The sequence below is a fragment of the Dipodomys merriami genome, unplaced genomic scaffold, assembly GCF_024711535.1.
Source record: "Dipodomys merriami isolate MVZ:Mamm:240054 unplaced genomic scaffold, mDipMer1.0.p SCAF_8, whole genome shotgun sequence".
In the NCBI taxonomy this organism is placed as follows: Eukaryota; Metazoa; Chordata; class Mammalia; order Rodentia; family Heteromyidae; genus Dipodomys; species Dipodomys merriami.
This window is the reverse complement of record NW_027206401.1, coordinates 31,752,053-31,772,697: the sequence shown is the minus strand read 5'-3', so window position 1 is coordinate 31,772,697 and position 20,645 is coordinate 31,752,053. Positions and strand designations below refer to the sequence as shown.

The 20,645-nt window shown below is 36.8% G+C and overlaps 1 protein-coding gene across 4 annotated transcripts in view; it reads left to right on the top strand.

Annotated features, from left to right (window-relative positions):
- Nucleotides 1-20,645, top strand: part of Fig4 (FIG4 phosphoinositide 5-phosphatase) — a 116,149-nt gene that overhangs the window by 55,744 nt on the left and 39,760 nt on the right. For 3 of the 4 annotated variants that reach the window (XM_070010869.1, XM_070010866.1, XM_070010870.1), the window contains 4 exons: nucleotides 6,083-6,221; nucleotides 15,754-15,812; nucleotides 17,417-17,588; nucleotides 19,856-19,939. In XM_070010869.1, the coding sequence (XP_069866970.1) occupies nucleotides 6,083-6,221; nucleotides 15,754-15,812; nucleotides 17,417-17,588; nucleotides 19,856-19,939 (454 nt within the window). The remainder of the gene's footprint in view (nucleotides 1-6,082; nucleotides 6,222-15,753; nucleotides 15,813-17,416; nucleotides 17,589-19,855; nucleotides 19,940-20,645) is intronic. The other variant, XM_070010867.1, reaches the window with a different exon arrangement.

Sequence of the window (20,645 nt, the reverse complement as noted above, 5' to 3'; positions counted from 1 at the left end):
CTTCCTGCATTCATTGACTTATGGCTTGTTCTATTTTAAAGCCAGCAGTGGTACATTGACTCCATTTTGTGCTTTGAATCTCTTTCTGTACTCTCCTGTCTTACTCTTCTGCCTTTAAAGCATTCATGCTATTACTGTGGCACTTCCATATAATCTAGAATAATTTCCCTATGTTGAAGTCAGTGATTAGTAACTTGAACTACCTCTGCAAAGTCTCTTTTGCTATGTAGTGTTTATTCATGGGTATGGTAGTAGGGAATGAAGATCTTGGGGAACAAATTTCTTCCTAGCATGGATCTTTAATAAGGATCTTGAAGGTAGAAATAGGATGATTGTGGGTTAAGTCTAGCATAGGAGGAAAAAGTTAGAGAGACCTTATCTCAAAAATAAGTTGGGCATGGGGGTGTGTACCAGAGGTTTCAGCTATTTGGGAGGTAGAGGTACAATTGCGGTCCAAGGTTCCCTCTGGGAAAAAGTAAGAAACAGGATTGGGCCTTTTAAAAAAAATTTTTATTATCAAGGTGATGTACAGTAGGGTTACAGTTACATACATAAAGTAGTAAGTACATTTCTTGTTGAACTTGTTACCCCCTCCCTCATTTTTCTCCCACTTTCCCTCCCCCAATCCTCCCCACTTGTACAGATTATTTCCAGTATATTGTCTTGTGAGTATTGCTGTTTCATTGGTTTGCCCTTTGTTCTTTTCTCATCATTTTGTTGTTGGGCTTTGATCTCCAGTACTGTCCAAAAAAAAGTTTTTTTTAAAGGATTCTCAAAATTACATTTGTGAGACAAAGTCTTGGCTCTAACTTGTTTCTCCACTTGTTCTTTCCACCTCAGCACCCACTGTTCAATGCAGAAAGCTAGGAATCATCTTTGAATCCCTTGTTTTCCTCATCAGCCATCCTCTCCTATTATCCCATGTACTTGGAATCTGTACCTCCAAAATACATCCCAAATACATCCCAAATTCTTCCACTACTTGTCATCCTTATTGCTGCCACACCAATACAAGCAGTACATCTTTTCCTGACAGTTTTAGTAGCTGCTCATTCATCTTCTCTTCTTGTAGGTTAACTCTTCATAGTAGCCAGCATTAAGGTTTTTGAAAGTTAAACCAGATCTCATCCCTTTCCTCCTAGGATTTCCCATTGCACTTAAAATTAGATTCCCTATCATGATCAATAAGGACTTGTGTGATCTAGCTCTGTCTAACACACTGGTCTTTCCTCTTCCCACTACCCTTTAGTATCCCTGGCATTTTTTTCTGTTTTTGGAACTGCTGTTCCCTCTTAAGACCTTTGCAATTTTTATCCTGCTTGGGCCAAAGGCTGTGCCCTCAGAACCCTGTGTGACCACTCCTTTCAAATCCTTATAGTTCACGTTACTTCCTCTGACATGTCAACCTCTACTCCTTTCTCTGAATGTCCAACTAGAATGGCCCTATCTATTCTCATCACTCCCACATCACTGTTCTGTTTTCTTTATTGAACTTAGATCCTTCAATAGTACCTTGCCTGTTACATGTATCTATGTGTCCACACACATCACTGCCCCCACATTTCCTACTGTGAATTGTAAGTCTCTAAAAGGCAGGTCCTTGTCAGTTTTCTCTCTCCATTGAAGGACATAATAGGTTCTTAAGTGAATGAATTATTTTATCAACTATTAAATTGTGTTAATATTAGAAAGTACAGAATAGCTCACAAATTATATCTCCACCTTCCAGAGATAGCAGTTTGTTCATATTTATGAGAACATCATGCTCAGGTTTTATTATACATGTAATTTATAATCTGCTTTTGCCCTTTTAGATAATGTGGATAATCTTTAGGGCCTTAAATATTCTTCTACAGCATGATTGTTTAGTAGCCTTAGTACTCTGTCCTTTGGAAGCATTATAATTTTGTTACTTGTTTTTGTTCATTTAGGGTCCTTCTAAATGAAGATCTTTTAACATACACCTTTTTGCACATCTCTTATCTTTTCTTATATAAACTCTACAAGCATATTTATTAGGTCAAAGGGTATAAATGTTTTTTTCTGAGCCTGAAAACAATACCTGGCATAAAGACTTAAGGGAGAAATGTTATTTTTGTTCATGGTTACTGTGGCAGAATGTTATTGTGGGAGGAGCCTGCAATGGAGGCACTTCTTCACCTCATGGTGAAGGAAACAGAGAAAGGGAAGCAGAGAAAAGGGAATGTAGAAAGAAGCCAGGGCAAGATATAATCCTCAAGGACATGCCCCTTAGTCACTAACTAGGCTTCACCTCCTACTTTTTACCATGTCTCAGTAGTGCCATCAGTGGATTAAAACATTTATTAAATCAGTACCCTCATGATCTAATTGCCTTTTTAGTCTACTAGATAATTCTTAATCTAGTCAAGTTGACAATCAGGATTAACCATCACATTTTATTTATGTATGTAGACTCATTGCCTTCAGAAAGGATTAGTCATCAACAGAGTATAAGAGGGCCATTTGACAAGTATTTTTCCAACTTAGCAGGTAGAATTTTATTTATTTTAAATTTTCTCTTCTTAGCTAACTAATGCAGTTCTATTTATTTTTGTATATTCAATTCATTGGCTGTTTCTGTTTCTGTTTCTTTTCTTTTTTTTTTTTTTTTTGGTCTGGTCGTGGGGCCTGAGCTCCAGGCCTGGGCGCTGTCCCTCAGCTCTTCAGCTCAAGGCTAGCGCTCTACCACTTGAGCCACAGCGCCCCTTCCGGTTTTTTTCTTTTTGCTTATGTGGTGCTAAGGAATCGAACCCAGGGCCTCATACATGCAAGGCAAGCGCTCTACCACTGAGCCACCTTCCCAGCCCCATTGGCTGTTCCTTTTGAAATTATGGGTACTTATTTTTCTGTTAGAGATTGACCTGTGACTTTCTTACATTTAATTCATATTTTAGCATACTGTGCAAAGTAGAGATCCAGCTTTTAATTGTTCCCTCTCCCTTATAGTTAAAAGGTCCTATTTAAAGTAAAGAATAATACTCTTTTACTGATTCAGAGGCAACTTTATTACAAACTGAAGTAACAAATATGTTAGTTTCAAAGCCTTTTTTTTTTTGTCATGGGGCTTGAACTCTGGGCCTGAACACTCTCCCGCAGTTCTTTAGCCCAAGGCTAGTGCTCTACCACTTGAGCCACTGTACCACTTCCAGTTTTCTGGTGGTTTATTGGAGCTAAGAGTCTCATGGAATTTATTGCCAAGGCTGGCTTTGAACCTGGATCCTCAGATCTCAACCTCCTGAGTAGGCATGAGCCACTGGCACCTGGCTCAAAAGACATTTTTAAAAATAATTTTATTGTTATTAAGGTGATATACAGAGAGGTTACCATTTCATTAGTCAGGTAATGAATACATTACTTTTTGGGGACAATGTCACTCTTTCCTTCACTTTTCCCCTCCCATCCCTGCCCATAAGTTACATGGTTCATTTTCCACATACTGTATACTGAATAGCAGATTGAATTCCAAAGTAAATTTTCAATAAATAATTGTCATATTCAGACCTCATCTATTAAATATAGTTAATAAAACTGGCTAGTGCTTAACTGTTTGCATGACATGCCATTTGAATAGTTAATATTCTTTTTTATTTCTATTTTTTTTGTAGTGTTGGATTTGGAACCCAGCAGTTTGGCATGCTGGGCAAGTACTCTATCACTAATCTACATCTCCAGCCTCTTTTTGGTTTTAAGGCTTGATGTTGTGTAAAAGTAGGTAATTAAGCCAGGCATCAGTGGCTCATGCTTATAATCCTAGCTACTCAGGAGGCTGAGATTTGAGAATAGTGGTTCAAAGCTAGCCCAGACAGGAAAGTTTGTGTGACTCTTGTCTCCTATTAATTACCAAAAGGTGAAAGTGGAGCTGTGGCCACAGTGGTAGAGAGCCTTGACCATGAAAGCTCAAGGATAGCACCTAGGACAGGCATACAAAGAAAAGTAGCAAATTATTTTGCTCTCTTGTTACCCATAACTGCACAGAAACTACCATTTTTAAGCTCTTGTTCATATCCAACATGCTACCATATTCCTGTATATAGATTTTTAGGCTTATTCAGGAGACTTATAGGCCAAGCTTAATCATATATGGTAACATATATATGTATATATATATAACATCATATATGTTTTTTTAACATCATACATGTTTTTAGTTGTTATAGCAGAAATACTTTCATGAAATCTTTATATTCTTCTTTGTGTTTCCTGCTTTATAGTCCTTCTCCGTGTATTCCCTCCCCTTTTGGTTATATTGCTCACATTTTCACACTTGCTAAAATTTAAAGTCAGGTGTCCTTAGGCTTAAAGGATGAAAGAAACTCCTTGAAAACATGGTTGAAATGGAAAACTTATCTAGTTAATATTGAGATATTTTGAGTCATTATGTGAAACTATTAAGTGCCATTAAAGCTATTCAAGAAGCATAAAGAATGTAGTTGCTGTAACAGCAATATGTGTACTCCCATATGGTGTAATGTCTGCATCATCTCATGCTCAGTGTTTTCTCTAAACAAGTAGAAAATAAAGATTCAAATATATACCTAGCATATAAACACATCCTTTTTATATATCACATTTCATCTGAAAGGTAAATGTTGTTTTAATGGAATGTTTTCTGTCAAAATAATAATGGGAATAGACTTTTGATCTACCATATTTCATTCATTTTCTTTTGCTGAAATGATCAAGTAACCCAAAACTAATTTCAGATGCCTGTATTCAGCTGTTGGAAGAAAATTGATTTTAGAATAATGTGATATTGTTCTCAAAGCAGTCATCTCTGCTGTGCTTCCTCTTTAGTCCTGTGCTCAGTTTTGGAAAGAGGTTGTTGGTATTGTGAATGTCTGCTGCAAACCTAAATGCACAAGGCCTTGAAGACAAGAATGGGAAGAAGGAAATGATGGGGAAGAATAGAGGGAGCAGGGAGGAGAATAGGAAAGAAGCTCATGAGACCATTCAGTGTTATCATTTATACCCACATATAATCAGGAAAAGGAAGAGGAAATAGGATATGTGTAATTACTTTTATTAATCCGTAGTATAGTTTGAAAAGGTAATTTTGGAGTGATTGAATAGTTAGAATGAGGCTGTTATTCTTGTGCCGCTGCTGTCTTTATTATTGACCACAGAAGAGAATGAGCCAGTCATATGGGGGGACAAAAAACATGGTAAACATTGTCTCTGTAAAAGAAAGGGAGAATGTTTTTTCAAGGATTAAAAATGGAAACTATGCAACTGACTTGTTCAAGGTTGCTTGACAAAATGGGTAGGAATTGGGTCATCTTATTAGTCTCTGACAACAAACTCTAACCTCTGTTTACAACAAAAGGAAGATATATTTACTTGAGGCAAACTAACCAATGATGAGGGTGTTTTCGCCCCAAAATAAAATCATTCTCTAAAGGAGTATAGCAATTCTGAAAGATTAAAACAATTATTATCTTTAAGTAGTTGTACAAAGGAGTTGCCATTTAACAAAGAAGTTTATGATTCAGTGCATCTTGATCAGTGTCATCCCATCATCATTATTATCCCCCTTCGACCCCCTCCTTCCCTTTTCTTAATTTTGTGGTATATACAATAAATTCTTGATTATATTCTCCCCTCTTTCCCCTTTCATTCATCTTCCCCTCTCCCCTTGGCCCCACCTTACTTCTTGGATATACCCATTTCTTGGGCTTTGACCTAGTCTTTCTAAAAGATCGATTATATTATTTGAGGTCTCCATAGAGTCTACTGTACTTCAGTTAATTCATTTGTAACCACTTGCATACCACCCAACGTGTTTACTTATTGAATGTACCTATAAATCTTAAAGATTTTTAAGAGTCAACATTCAGGAAGTAGTTTGTCTGTTAGGAGAGATATGGAGCAAAATAGAAATTTTGAACCAAGATTGTAATTGTCAGAGTTTTGTTTGGGTGTATGTGTATAATGTTTGAAATATAAAAGCCACTTTTATTTTCAGAGATCTGGTCTATGACATCATGTTTGTATCACTGTTCTCCTGAGATATTCTCGTGAGTTGTCAGTCATGGATCTTCTGACATATGTTTTTGCTTTTTAGATGCTGATAGACAAGATTCTATCAATCTCTTCCTGGGAGTTTTCCATCCCACTGAAGGTAAACCGCATCTCTGGGAACTCCCAACAGATTTTTATTTACATCACAAAAATACCATGAGACTTCTACCAGCAAGAAGAAGGTATTTTTTTCCCTACTTGAGCATGTAAAATCATATTGATTTTATCTGGATATGAATTTTTCTTTTTTCAAAAATAATTGTGTAAGATAAGGTAGTCTTAGCTACATGTTTGCCTTGAGTTTAATATTGTTGATTAAAAAAAAAGTTGACTGGGGAAATGGTGCTCATCAGTTTGTTTTGCCTATCCCCTATGTACAGATAAAGCTTCATCATTTTTTAGTGCTTCCTGCAAAAATGAAACCCTGAAGTACTCTAAGATTCAAGGAGTCCGTCTTGGAATTTTCAAGAGTATATGTTGCTTATAGGCTGCCTTTACTCTGTAATATTGGAGTTACAAAATGTTCTCCAGTGCTCTTTTCTCTGGCAACTACAACTAACTCTGTATGAAGGTGTTCAAAATAAGAATCCAGAGCAGTGATGCCAGTGGCAAATAACCACTCCTGCCACTCACTGATAACACTCAACCTAAATTTCTAGAGTCATTTGCCAGTCAAGGCTATTTGATTACAGTTAAATTAGTATTAATATTCTCAAAAGAAATGAACAGTTTCCCCTGCATTTTAATATGGTACCCTGTAGCTGAGCACGGGTAGCTCATCCTGTAATCCTAGCTACTCAGGACACTGAGATCTGAGGATCACAATTTGAAGCCAGCCTGCGCAGGAAAGTCTGTACGAATCTTATCTTCAATTAAGCACCAAAATAAGCTGGAAGTGGAGCTGTGGCTCAAGTGATAGAGTGCTAGCCTTGAGCGGAAAAAGTTCAGGCCTAGGCCCTGAGTTCAAGGGACACACTACTGTACCCTGTAGTGTAGGCTTCAGAACCAGGCATACAAGGTGGTTGTATAGCCTTGGACTAAGTCTTTACTCTTTACTCAGTGACCTCATTTGCAAAATGTAAATTGACGGACACAACTCAGAATCTTTGTGAGCAGTCACAAAAATTCTGCCACATGGGCAGAATTTTTAATGCATAACAAATATTGAGTGACCCTGTAGTGCTTTTTCTCAAGCAGGTCAGTTTGATATAGCTTTTATTTTAACCAAAGATGCCTTTTACATACTATGAGGGTCACTTTAAGCCTGCTGATTATGTGTATAGACCACAACAATTGATGAGTTACCAAATGCCAATGTAGTTGTTACCAATTCTGTTACTTAATACTTGAGTTTATTTCCCTATAAGTAAATCACTAATACTTTTTATATTAAATTTACTATTAAGAAATGATACTTTATTATATTAGGAAGCATTTTGAGCTAATTATACATTTATTTTTGAAAGTTATGTAAATATCTGTATTTAGCTTCCCTGATAAGAAATGGTCATAGGTAAATATGTTGATTTTTTAAAATTTTATATTACCCAGTATCAGTATTGAAGCTATTTCTATACAAAATAGAAACAACCAAAGCTTCATTTTGTACCACAGAGACTAATCACGTATTATAAGTATAAATTGAACCACTAGCTTACCTTGAATTATATAACTAAGTCAGGTGGTTTAGGAACTCTGTGTGGGAATAAAAGAAAGCTGGTATTACATCCCCATGTTCTAAAAAAAGGCAAGTGAGGTACAGAGAGAATGTGTCTTGACTGAAGTTATTCAGCTATTTGGATGATTCAGCATACTGAAAATAAAATTTTATCAAAGTAGCTAATAGTCTCACTAAGTCTTATACTTTTAGTTTTTTTTTTCTTTTAGAATATCAAAGGTATCGTTGGTTGATACTACTCATAAACATATTTGTGAATACTGTAAGATGCATGCTTTGTTTTGGACTTACAAGTGTACCCCATATATAGGTTTTTTTGATGACAGCTAAGTTAGTATAATACTCAAAGGAAACAATTTGGCCAGTGGCAGTAAGAAGAGCAGGAGCCCTGATCAGGCTAAGATTGAGTTGAACTGGCCTTCTCCATGTGATATACTTGAGACCCATTACTTAAACTCTCAAAACCTTATTTTCTCATCCAAGACCGAGATGAGTCTATACTCGCTCAAAGTCATTTTGAGGCTAAAATGAGAAAAACTTATGTGAAGTACTTGGTACTGGGTCTGACATGGAATCTACAGTCCAGAACCAGCCAGACTCTATAGCATCTGCCTCTAATTAATACCTGGGTGACCTTGTGTAAAATAAATCAACTGGACTAATTCTGTTTCCACATCAGTAAAATAGGGTTATTTTGAAAATCAGATGAGCTCATCTAAATGCTTAGCACATAGTAAGTCCAGTAGCTATATTGTTAATTATTCTTTAAGTCGATTATATTATCTGCTTTTTAACATTTACTAAAAATACAGATGCCCCTAAGACCCATAAACTTAGGCAATATTTTATAAGTCTTATGTCATATCAATACATACTTTTTTATGTATTCATCTGTGTTTTCAAACTTAATGGCAATTGTACAGTTTATATTGTGTTCACTAATGATTTGCTCTGAAATAATTTGTGTATGTGTGTCGGTACTGGGGCTTGATCTCAGGAGTTGGGTGCTTTCCCTTATCTTTTTCACTAAAGGCTAGTGCTCTAACCCCGGCTTTTGGGTGGTTAATAAAGAATACGAATCTCATAGACTTTCTTACCCAGACTGACTTCAAACCTCAGTCCTAAAATCTCAGCCTTCTGAGTAGCTAGGATACAGGCATGAGCCACTAGGGCCCAGCTAAAATAATATTTTTTATTGAGTAAAAAGGAAAAGAGAACTTAAACCTAACTCTTCCTAATGTTCATCTGAATTTGGTAGTTGTTACCTTTGAGTTCATTATTTCTAATACCCTCAAGCCCACATTTACTGATCTGCTCAAAACCACTCTTTGGCCTTTGTTCTAAATTTTAATATGTTATACATCATCACAGATGCCCCGTAAGTGTTTAAATGTCTCCAAACTGATTTTAGATGTGAGGCATTATTAGGTCTTAGAACTGGAAGGGTTTCTGGCCCTGCTTACTATTTGATGTATGAGTTAACTTTTTATTGTTCAGAGGGAAGTGATCTGGGATGAACCTCAGGTTGTCAGCTAGAATATGCCTTGCTGGGGAAGCAGTTGTTTTGGACAGTTTGCTTACACAAGTGTTCCTCTCATTGTGCTAAGATACACTTCCTTGTAATCTTACCTACTAATGACAGTTTAAGTCTCTGAAATTTTCAGAGCATGAGTTCCTCATCCATTTATTAATCTTTTAAATGTTTGAAGATGAATCCATCTATTCTCAAAATACCTTCTTTAGATTAAATAGCCTGTTTATTTGTTCCTTAATTTTTTATTTTATTATCTTTAAGTAGTTATTTTATAAGTAGTGTTTTAATCAACTACCTATTTAAATAGTTGTACAAAGGAGTTGCCATTTAACAAAACAGATTATGAATACAATGCATCTTGATCAATATCACCTCTTTCAACATTCTTACCCATCCCCCCAACCCACCCCTTCCCTCACTTTTTTATGTGCTTCTCTTAAACAGTTTCAAGTTCCTCCAGCATTTGGAATACTCTCTCCAGTATGTGTATTCTGCTTAATGTCAGTGTTCTGGTGCCTATGCCTGGGTTCATGTTCAAAGTTTGTTCTGAGTTGTGCCAACTATTATTGTAGGACCACTACTCCCCTTGTTCTGGTTACTCTGTGTGTGTATGTGTATTTGTGTGTGTGTGGGGGTATGTGTCAGAGGGAGAGAGAGAGAGAGAGAGAGAGAGAGAGAGAGAGAGAGAGAGAGAGAGAGAGAGATTAAGCATGAGCCCACATAGAGAGAGTAAGCAAGAAAGAGAGAGATTAAGTATGAGACCACATTAGCTCTTTTCATCATTGTGTCCCAGTATTTTCTGAGCTCTCTATTAGAACCCCTAAGTCTTTTTAACATGTCCTGCTGCCTTACCATATTTACACTGTCATGCTCATATATGCTTTGCCTACTTCCACAAAATACATTTAAATATGTATCCTTGTTTATTAATGAATGCTATACCAACTTCTTCCCAAGGCAGATTTTATTTTATTTTATTTTTATTGTGAAAATACCATACAGAGGAGTTACAATTACATGGGCAAGATAACAAGTACATTTCTTATCAAGCATTGTTGCCTCCTCTTTGTTTACCTTCCACATCCCTTCCAATACTCCCCCCCAACTCCCCCTACCCAATGCTCCCTCCCCACCAAAGTTGTAAAGTTGTTTTTCGACATAACGACTTGTACATCTCATTATTGCAATGGGCCCACCTGTATCCCTAGTTAAACGATTTGTTTTTGCCCTTCCCCTCCACAAATTATACCAACATCAAATACAGTGAAAACAGGGGTTATACCGTGGGGAAGGGACATACAAAGCAATATAGAAATCATCTTATAAATATGTTAGGAACAATTGCATGAAAGAAAAAAAAGCGTTTGAATACTTACCTTGGGGTTCATTCCCCTAACATCAATTTATCTGACCTTTTCTGCTTGACTCAGACATATACTAGTTATTGCAAATAAGGGAAACCATGGGACCTATGTTTCTTTGGGCCTGGCTTAGTTCACTTAATATAATTTTTTCCAAGTCTTTCCATTTCCTAACAAATGGGGCAATGTCATTCTTTCTGATAGAGGCATAGAATTCCATTGTGTATATATACCACATTTTCTTGATCCATTCATCTACTGAGGGGCATCTGAGTTGGTTCCATATCTTAGCTATGGTAAATAAGGCTGCAATAAACATAGTTGTGATGGTAGCTTTAGTATGGTCTTGTTTGTGATCATTTGGATGCCCAAAAGTGGGATTACTGGGTCATAGGGGAGCTCTATGTGGAGCCTTTTGAGGAACCTCCATACTACTTTCCAAAGTGGTTGAACAAGTCTACACTCCCACCGACAATGTAGTAAGGTTCCCTTCTGTCCACATCCCCTCCAGCATCTGTTGTTATTTGAGTTTTATTATAGCCATTCTAACTGGGGTGAGGTGGTATTTCAATGTTGTTTTGATTTGCATTTTTTTTTATGGCTAGAGAGGTTGAGCATTTCTTCATGTGTCTATTGGCCATCCTTCTTTCCTCTTCAGAGAAGTTTCTCTTTAAGTCTTTAGCCCACTTATTTATTGGGCAGTTGTTTCTTTGAAGATTTGTTTTTGGGAGATTTAATTTTTTGAGTTCCAGGTATATTTTAGATATGAGACTCTTGTCCATTGTATGGCTAGTGAAGATCTTCTCCCAATCCATGGGCTTTCTATTGATCTTGCTGGCTATTTCCTTTGCCATGCAGAAGCTCTGCAATTTCATGCAATCCCATTTGTCCAACCTTTCTTTGATTTGTTGTGTTTCTGGGTCTCTATTAAGAAAATTTTGGCCTGTGCCAAGGAGACCTAGGGTTTCTCCTATTCCATCCTGTAATGTTTGCAGAGTGTCTGCTTTGACTCCAAGGTCTTCGATCCATTTGGAGTTGATTCTGGTGCAGGGTGATATATAAGGATCTAGCTTTAGTTTTCTACAAGTAGTTAACCAATTTGCCAGCACCATTTACTGAAGAGGCTGTCTTTCTTCTATTCTATTTTTTTTTAGCTCCCTTATCGAAGATTAGATGGCTATAGGTCTTTAGGTTCATTTCTGGGTTTTCAATTCTATTCCATTGGTCCTGAGGTCTGTTCTTGTGCCAGTACCAAGCTGTTTTGATTACCATGGCTTTGTAGTAGAGTTTGAAGTTTGGTATTGATATTCCTCCAGCACTGTTCTTTCTGTTAAGGATTGTTCTTGCTATTCAGGGTCTTTTATTGTTCCATATGAATTTTTGGATTGCTTTTTCTATTTCCTTGAAGAATGAGGTTGGAATATTGATAGGTATCACATTGAATTTGTAGATAGCCAAGGCAGATTTTTATCAGCTGACCATCTGGATCTCAATATAAGACCTGGGTAGAAAAGAAACATAGGTCCCATGGTTTCCCTTATTTGCAATATCTAGTAGATGTATGAGTCAAGCAAAAAAGGTCAGATAAGGTGATGTTAGGAAAATGAACCCTTAGATATGTATTTAAATGTTTTTTTCTTCCATGCATTTGTTTCTAACGCATTTATAAGATTATTTCTTTGTTGCTTTGTATGTCCCTCCCCCACAGTATAACCTCTGCTTTCACTGTATTTGATGTCGGTATAATTTGTAGAAGGGAAGGGAAAAAAACAAGTCGTTTAAATAAGGATACAGGTGGACCCGTTGCAACAATGAGAAGTACAAATTGTCATGTCGAAAACGAACTTTACAACTTTGATGGGGGGGAGGGGGGTATAATTGGGTGGGGGGAGGGGGGTATAATTGGGTGGGGGGAGGGGGGAGGCGGGGAAGGGAGGTGAAGGGTAAACAAAGGAGGAGGCTGCAATGCTTGGTAAGAAATGTATGCATTATCCTGCCCATGTAATTGTAGCCCCTCTGTACAGTATGTTCTCAAATAAAATAAAATAAAATTAAAAAAAAAAAGACTGTTCTTGCCATTTGCAGTGCTTTCATCACTGTTCCTTTAAGATTATTGGCATCAATTGCAGCAGGACATTTGAATGCTGTTAGAGGACTGCTCTGTTTCTTCCCTTTTCTTGGTCTGTGCATGGTTACCTCTTCACACATGAAGTTTGGCAGGCTCATGAAGATACAAACCGGAATGAAGTTCACTCTACTTTTTCTGTCATTTTCAGCATGGGGTGTGCAACAAATAAAACAGTGTCTGACACGTAAAAGGTGCTTAATAAATGTGGAAGAATTGAATGAATTCTTTACAAGCAGCAGATATATCCTTTCTCTTATTTTCATGCTCTGAAACCTTACTATTGAGAAGATGGTTTGAGGTCAGTTATTTGGCATCACCTAGCAGCTTGTCATAAATACAGAATCTCAGGCCCTGCTTACAGACTCAGAGTCTACTGTTTAGCAAGATCTTCATGTGATTCCTGTACGCAGTGGTTTTTGACAAACACTGCTCAAAAAAACACCTCAAGAACTTTGGAAGCACTTTCTGTTATCAGAGCTCTGTTCTCACCTCCCAGTCCACTGTTTCCTGCTCCTTTACTTGGCTTTCTTAGTATGGATTCTACTTGCTGTTTCTAGGAGAGTTCTAGCTTCATCTGGATACTCCTCTATTTCTTCATAATTGGGATTGTTTGTGATCATAATTTTATTGTTTGTTATCAACATTTTATTTTTTAAAGGTCTTTCACATATGTAAATTTATCTTTTTAGTGATTTTTCTCCCATTGACTTAAAAAATCTTATTGTAAGAGTGATGTAAAGAGGGAGTACAGTTACAATGTAATGAGTACATATCTTGTCCAATATTGTTACCCCTCCCTCTTTTTCTCTCACTTTCCCTCCCTCCTCTATTCTCCTCCCCCCAAGTTCTAAAGTTCATTTCCAACAGTGTGTGTTGTATATTGCTGCATTGACTTTTTTTAACTGTTGGAAATCTTTTTCTTAATGAAAATTTTGATATCTATTTCATATTTCCTGTTCCTAAGAATCTAGAGTTTGACCGAGAGCTAAATACCTATTCATTACAATTCAATTTAGAGTTAAATTGAGTTTTCAGAGGAATTCTTTCAGATTCTGTGCTTACAGAAGACGTGTCTTTGAGCAGAAATCCAGACAGTTGAAATGCTCCTTCTTTACCCTGTCTGGCCTGTATAAACAAATAGCAAGTGTGTGTGTGTGTGTGTGTGTGTGTGTGTGTGTGTGTGTGTGTGTGTGTGTGTGTGTGTGTGTGTGTGTGTGTGTGTGTGTGTGTGTGTGTGTGTGTGTGTGTGTATAACAATAAACTGGGCTTATTCATGACTCACATCACATCTATAGTACTACCTATGCAGGAGACTGAGATCCAGAGGATTGAGTTTAAAAGCTAGTTTGGGCGGAAATGTCGATGAGACTCTATCTCCAAAATACCAAGGAAAAAGCAAGACTAGAAGCCAGGAAGCAGTGGCTCATGCCTATAATCCTAGCTACTCAGGAGGTTGAGATCTGAGAATCATGGCTTGAGAGCTTATTTAGAGGTTCTAGCAGTAGAGCACAGCTACTCATATACCTGTGGTTGAAGACCAGTATTCCTCTATCATGGGTGGTTATCCTCTTCATTCTAGCATGCAACTTCAAGAGGGTTTCACATGGAGCAGTTAGGGAGGAAGGGTATACCTGTTTAGCCAGCCAGATCAGCAGAATCAACCCTGGTCATCAGTAGTTGACAGAGGAAGGAAAGCCAGATGGCCCTCACATCCTGAGGATCATGGTATTTTGAAGCCAGTCAGGGCAGGAAAGTTTGTGAGACTCTTTCTAATTAACCATCATTTTGTTTTAAGCCAGAAGTAGAGTTGTGGCTCAGGTAGTAGAGTGCTAACTTTGAGCACAAAAACTCAGGGACAGTGACAGGCCATGAGTTCAAACCCCAGGACTACCACACAAAAAACAAGACTCAAAATATGGGTGAATCTAGGTGCTGGTGGCTCACGCCTGTAATCCTAACTATTCAGGTGGCTGAGGTCTGAGGATCGCAGTTCAAAGCCAGCCAGGGTAGGACTCTTAGCTCCAATAAACCACTCAGAAAACCAGAAGTAGCTCTGTGGCTCGAGTGGTAGAGTGCTAGCCTTGAGCTGAAGAGCTGAGGTACAGTGCGCAGGCCCAGAATTCAAGCCCCACGACTGACAAAAAAAAAAAAAAAAAAAAAAAAAAAAAAATATATATATATATATATATATATATATATATATATATATATATATATGGGTCAAGTGGTAAAGCACTCAAGTAGTAAAGACTCTTATTTTCAAACTCTGGTATCAGCAAAACAAATAAAACACAATACAGGGCCTTTACTATATTCTTGGGGAGCTTTTTCATTAGGACTATTCAATGTACTCCTTCTTGATTTAGTTGAACTATTTAATAAACAATAGAGAGAGATGTTACATATGTAGTAAAGTAATGAAATAATCTAACTCTGGTATAACCAGGTAGATGGGAGTCCTAGTTGATAGACATGGGTCCAATCACGTCACCTAGTTATATAGTCCCTGGGAGATACTAGTAACCTCCTAGAGTTGGCTTAGAACATCCAAATTGTTCTTTAGCAAAACGTGGTATCATTTTAGTGGATCTGTGATGGAGAAACAGGAAGGGGCTGAGAAGAGAATTAACTTACTGTGTCAAAAGCTCTGCAAACACATTTTTATTTATTTATTTATTTATTTTTATTGTGAAAATACTGTACAGAGGGGTTACAATTACATGGCAAGATAATGAGTACATTTCTTATCAAGTATTGTAGCCTCCTCCTTTGTTTCCCCTTCCCATTCCCTTCCCAGCCTCCCCCTGGCCCCTCCACCCAATCCCACCCCCCAAACTTGTAAAGTTCGTTTTCGACATGACAACTTGTACTTCTCATTGTTGCAACGGGTTGCAAACACATTTTTTAAAGGAGAAAAACATAACTTTGAAGTAAGCTGCAATTTTACCATAGACTATGAATTATGTAGAACACTAGCATTTATATTTGTCCTGTATTATACTTTTTTTTGTAGTTATACTTACTGGTGGACACCAGAAGTGATAAAGCATTTGCCATTACCTTATGATGAAGGTAGGTAACTGGTTCTGGTTCCCCTTTGATTTTTATTCTTAACAGATTTTATAATTATACTAAATGAATTTGAATCATTGAATCTTTGTCATATGATATTTTGTTAAAAAGAAACAAAGAGCTATTTATAATTGTGTTGTTATTTTAATAGATGGAGTGGTGTAACATTTCTTAGCTTCTAAAAGGGCAAGAATTGTGGTATACTTTTTATCCAAGTAGGTGCATACCTTGAATTGTGGCCTACACTTAAACATCTCAAATATTTAGTTGATATATTATTTTATCATTTTGAACGGGTGCTGATAATAGTTCTACATATTTGGGGAAAATAATGAGAAAGTAAGGATCCAGCCATAAGAAGAAACTAAGTCTTTTTTCCTTATATCTAAGCAGTGACCAAAAAAAAAAAAAAAGGAAAGAAAAGTATATGAAAGTTCATTTTAGGGCTGGGAGTGTGGCTATAGCTCAAGTGGTAGGGCACCTGACTAGCAGGGCTTGAGTTCTACCACCAGTACATCTGCAAAACAAAACAAAACAAAAAAATTAAATCATTTTAAGTTAAATTGTAAGTTAAACTTTATTAATCTGTCTTGAGAGGTAAACAGCAATTTTATTAAATACTTTCAAATGTGCTGTACACATTAAAATAATACTTCAAAATTTAAGTCATTTTCCAATTTATCCCTGTACCTAGGGTTTGAACTCAGGGACTTGAGCTCTTGCTTGGCTTTTTTGCTCCTGGCTGGCATTCTATGACTTAAGCCACAACTCTAGTTCCACCTTTTTGTTGGTTAATTAGAGATAAGAGTCTTGAGATTTATCTTCCCTAACAAACTTAAAATTAGATTCTCAAATCTCTGACTTAGCTAGGTATATAAGCATGACCTACCAGAGCACCTGTCTCTCATTTTAGACATAATTTAATCCTGGTTTTGTTACTAATTCTCCTGGCCTTAGGCACGCCATTTTTTTTTTTTTTTTTTTTGTAATCCTAACTAGTAAGGTTTGTTTACTGCCAACCTGCAACACTTTAGTCAAAGACTCCCATCTAGTCATGGTTTGACATCCCAAATTTGGGTGAGGAGGTCATAACAGATTACTGAAGAATTTTAGTTCTTAATAAGTTACTCACTTAGAAGTTATTTCTTACTTGAAAGCCTGGGCAAAATCATAACTTATGCTGGTTTTCTAGAAGAAAAAAAAGGACTTTGACTGTCTAACATAACAGTAGCCATTAACATGATTTAAATATTAGCAAAACATATTGAAATAGCTGTAACTAGACTGCATGCAGGGAATTGTTAACAGTGAAAAGGAATTTAAAGAGCTGAGTAATCTGATTTCTGAACTAACTGCCTGCTCCTACCCTGACTTCCTGAGGCGCCTTCTTTCTCCTTGGAGCTGGTCACACACATTTGAATTGTGTTTTCTGTGCATGCGTTTTTTTCTCTGTTCCAAGTAAGTGCCAGGGATGGTAACCAAGTGAGCCTTTTTCAATACTGAGTCCCCACACAGAGCTGACCATAGACGTTTTCTGTGACAATGGAAATGTAGCTGAATATAATCTAAAAACAGTTCAACTAACAGGCAGTTATCTCTCTTAGTTATTTGTGCTGCGAACTTAAAGAAATTAATAGTGAAGAAATTTCACAGATATGAAGAAGAAATTGATATCCACAATGAGTTCTTTCGGCCATATGAATTGAGTAGTTTTGATGATACCTTTTGCTTGGCTATGACAAGTTCAGCACGGTATGTTGTGAGTACCCTGAGACTGTAAGTATTTGGAAGTTGTAGTTTCCCTAGTTAATATAGGTATGTCTTACTTTATCAGAAATCCATTCTGCAAGGCTGTGTTATGATAGATCTCCATGTGTTGAAAATTTTCTGTGATAGGGGCCCTCTTCAAGAGGCAGCATCTTCTCTTGTCTACTACAGTTAATTTCTCTCTTTTGATGTGTTAAAAGCTGTCTTCTATCCTAATTTTCCATTTGGTATAAACTCAGTATTTTTCATTGAATGTAGAACTTGAAAGCTAATCTAAATTACTGGAAGAAGCATTGTCTTGTCTTTGGCACTAAAAAGCTGGAATTTTATCATCAATTAGCTATTGCCTGACTATCCAGCTTGCTATCTAGAAAGTCATACTACTTTCCTCCTCCCCTTCCCCCTTACCTCCTCCTCCCACTTTCCCTCCTCTACCCTGGGAAAAAAAAATTTTATTGTGAAAATACCATACAGAGGAGTTACAATTACATGGGCAAGATAATGAGTACCCTGGGACATTTTTATGTGCTTGGTTTTTCAATTAAATCTATTAAAGTCTAATTTAATGAGGACTTCTAATTTAATTTAATGTAATTTCTAGAGTTTGTTAAACTCAGAACAGAATAAATGACATGTATATGAGTTTAGGTAGGTATCCAGTTGGTTTTATTTGTGGTAGTTATGTTCTATAAAGTTCTGCAAACACTGAATTGGCAAATACTGAGGAATTGCTACTTTGTTTCCTGGGAGCCTCTGATCAGGACATTTTTATCATCCAATCAATACATAACCTAGTTTTGTGTGTGTTTCCATTTAAGACACTGTATTTCATACAGATATTGTTGATTTGTTGACATTACAACAGCATTTTAGCTTGAGCCTAAGTGGAGCTTATCTAGAACATGCATTTGCTCCAGAAGACATATCACAGCTTTTTTTGTGGGCTTAAAAACATTAGCTAGCCTCAGCATATGCTTGGGATCCATTTTAAACAACATCACAAACAGAAAGCACAAAAAATGTGCAAAAGTAACATTATGTAGATGAGTAAAAAGATACTCATTTACAGTATGAGAGGGGAAAAAAAAGGCAGAGCTTACCTCCTTCCACCTCCACTGGGAATATAATAAGTGCTGGGTGACTCAGATTTTTACTGCTCTTTGTAAGCACATGTTTTCAAGTGACTGAAACAGCACCATGAATGTGGATTTAGGGTTGCAAGTCAGTTTTAGTAAGTAAGCAAACCACACACATGGAATCTGCACATGATGGGGCTCAACTATATATTCAACAGGAAAGAAAAAATTAAACTGACCGCTAAAACATTTCAAACACTTAAAATAGAAATTTTAGGTCAGATTCAAGATTAATTTCTTTTCCTAAATAAACAAATTAGCATTTAGGCATCTTGAGAGCAGTATCTTCTCCAGAAGCCACGGGTCTTAACATAACTCCTGGAACTTTTGCTTTGTTGGCATCTATTGTGGAGTTTGGTTTGCCTTCCATGGTAACAGTCAATTAGTCCTTCAATAATGAGGAAGAGCCTTTAGCTTAACTCTAAGTGATAAATTAACGTTTCTATGAAAAGTTTCCTAGTGGTGTTACATGTTGAAATTCAAACTTGTACCATTGTACTTTGATTATCATGTCTACCCCTTTTAATGGTATAGAGTGAAGAAACATTGTCCATAAAACTAAATAGCTTAGTGTTTGGCCATTGGGTTTTTTTTTATATGAGTTTGATTTGACCTCAGAACTAATCATGATATGTAATCAGATAGTATACATCTTAGGCATAGTTAGGTAACAGCCATGTTCCAGTACACAAAACATTGCATTCAAAACTGTTGGGCCTTGGGCTGGGAAGGTAGCTCAGTGGTAGAGTGCTTGCCTTGTATGCATGAGGTCCTGGGTTCGATTCCTCAGAAAAAAGTCAGAAGTGGCGCTGTGGTTCAAGTGGTAGAGCGCTAGCTGAAGAGCTGAGGGACAGCGCCCAGGCCCAGAGTTCAGGCCCCATGACCGGACCCCCCCAAAAAAGAAAAAAAAAAACTGTTGGGCCTTGCGGCTATAGAGAATTCATAGTGAACATTGGTTACATACATTGAAGTTATCTAGTTTCATTGATCACCTGCAGCTTTCCTGGACATTTGGTTCAGAACATTATATAGCTCTAGAAGATAAGTAAGAATATTTTGTGTGTGAGTAGAAATAAAAGCCAATATCATCTGGATGGACAGATTCCATAGGTATTTTCCCTTTTTCCCATCTCTTTCTAGTGACTTTATGCCTAAGACTGTTGGCATAGATCCAAGTCCGTTTACTGTGCGGAAACCAGATGAAACTGGAAAATCCGTCTTGGGGTAAGACTTGCATATAGAATGAAATCTTAAAGATTCTTATAAACGAATAGCATTTGTAGTAGTATTTGCACCAAAAACTAATAACTTTAAGTCATATTTGGGTCAGTCTGTTTATTGCAGCTATATAATAGCTCATTAATAGCACAAGGATCATTAAAATTAAATTGTTTAGTAGTGAAAATAAAATTTATGGGAATTTCAGCAACATAGTACATTTTACTTATTTTAAATTGAGACTATAACAGATGACATAGAACTGATATTATGTTTTATATCTTATAAAAAACCTGGCATTGTTTCCCAACATGAAATATTTCAGTAAAATTGTATATTAATTGTATTTTTTTGTGTGAGCATCCTAAGAAACATAAAAGCCAGTGTGCCCTGATAGAGAACTTATACTGTGATACTGTTTTAGGGGACACTCACTTTGTTGTTTCTAGTAATATGAAGAAGACATACCATGTTTACATCTTCATGCTTAGAGAGTAATGTAAAATATGTTGGGTCTGGTAGAAGAATTCCTTTCTCCTTTTTTAACCTGCTTAGTTCCAATGATTAAGATTTCCCCTGGACTCCAACCAGAAGCCCCGACCAGACTGCAGATACAGAATCCTAATTGAATTTGGAAATGTGTATGGGATCTTAATTGGACTCTCGTTACATGTAGTTGTGGGATATTCACTAATACTTTCCAGATGTACCA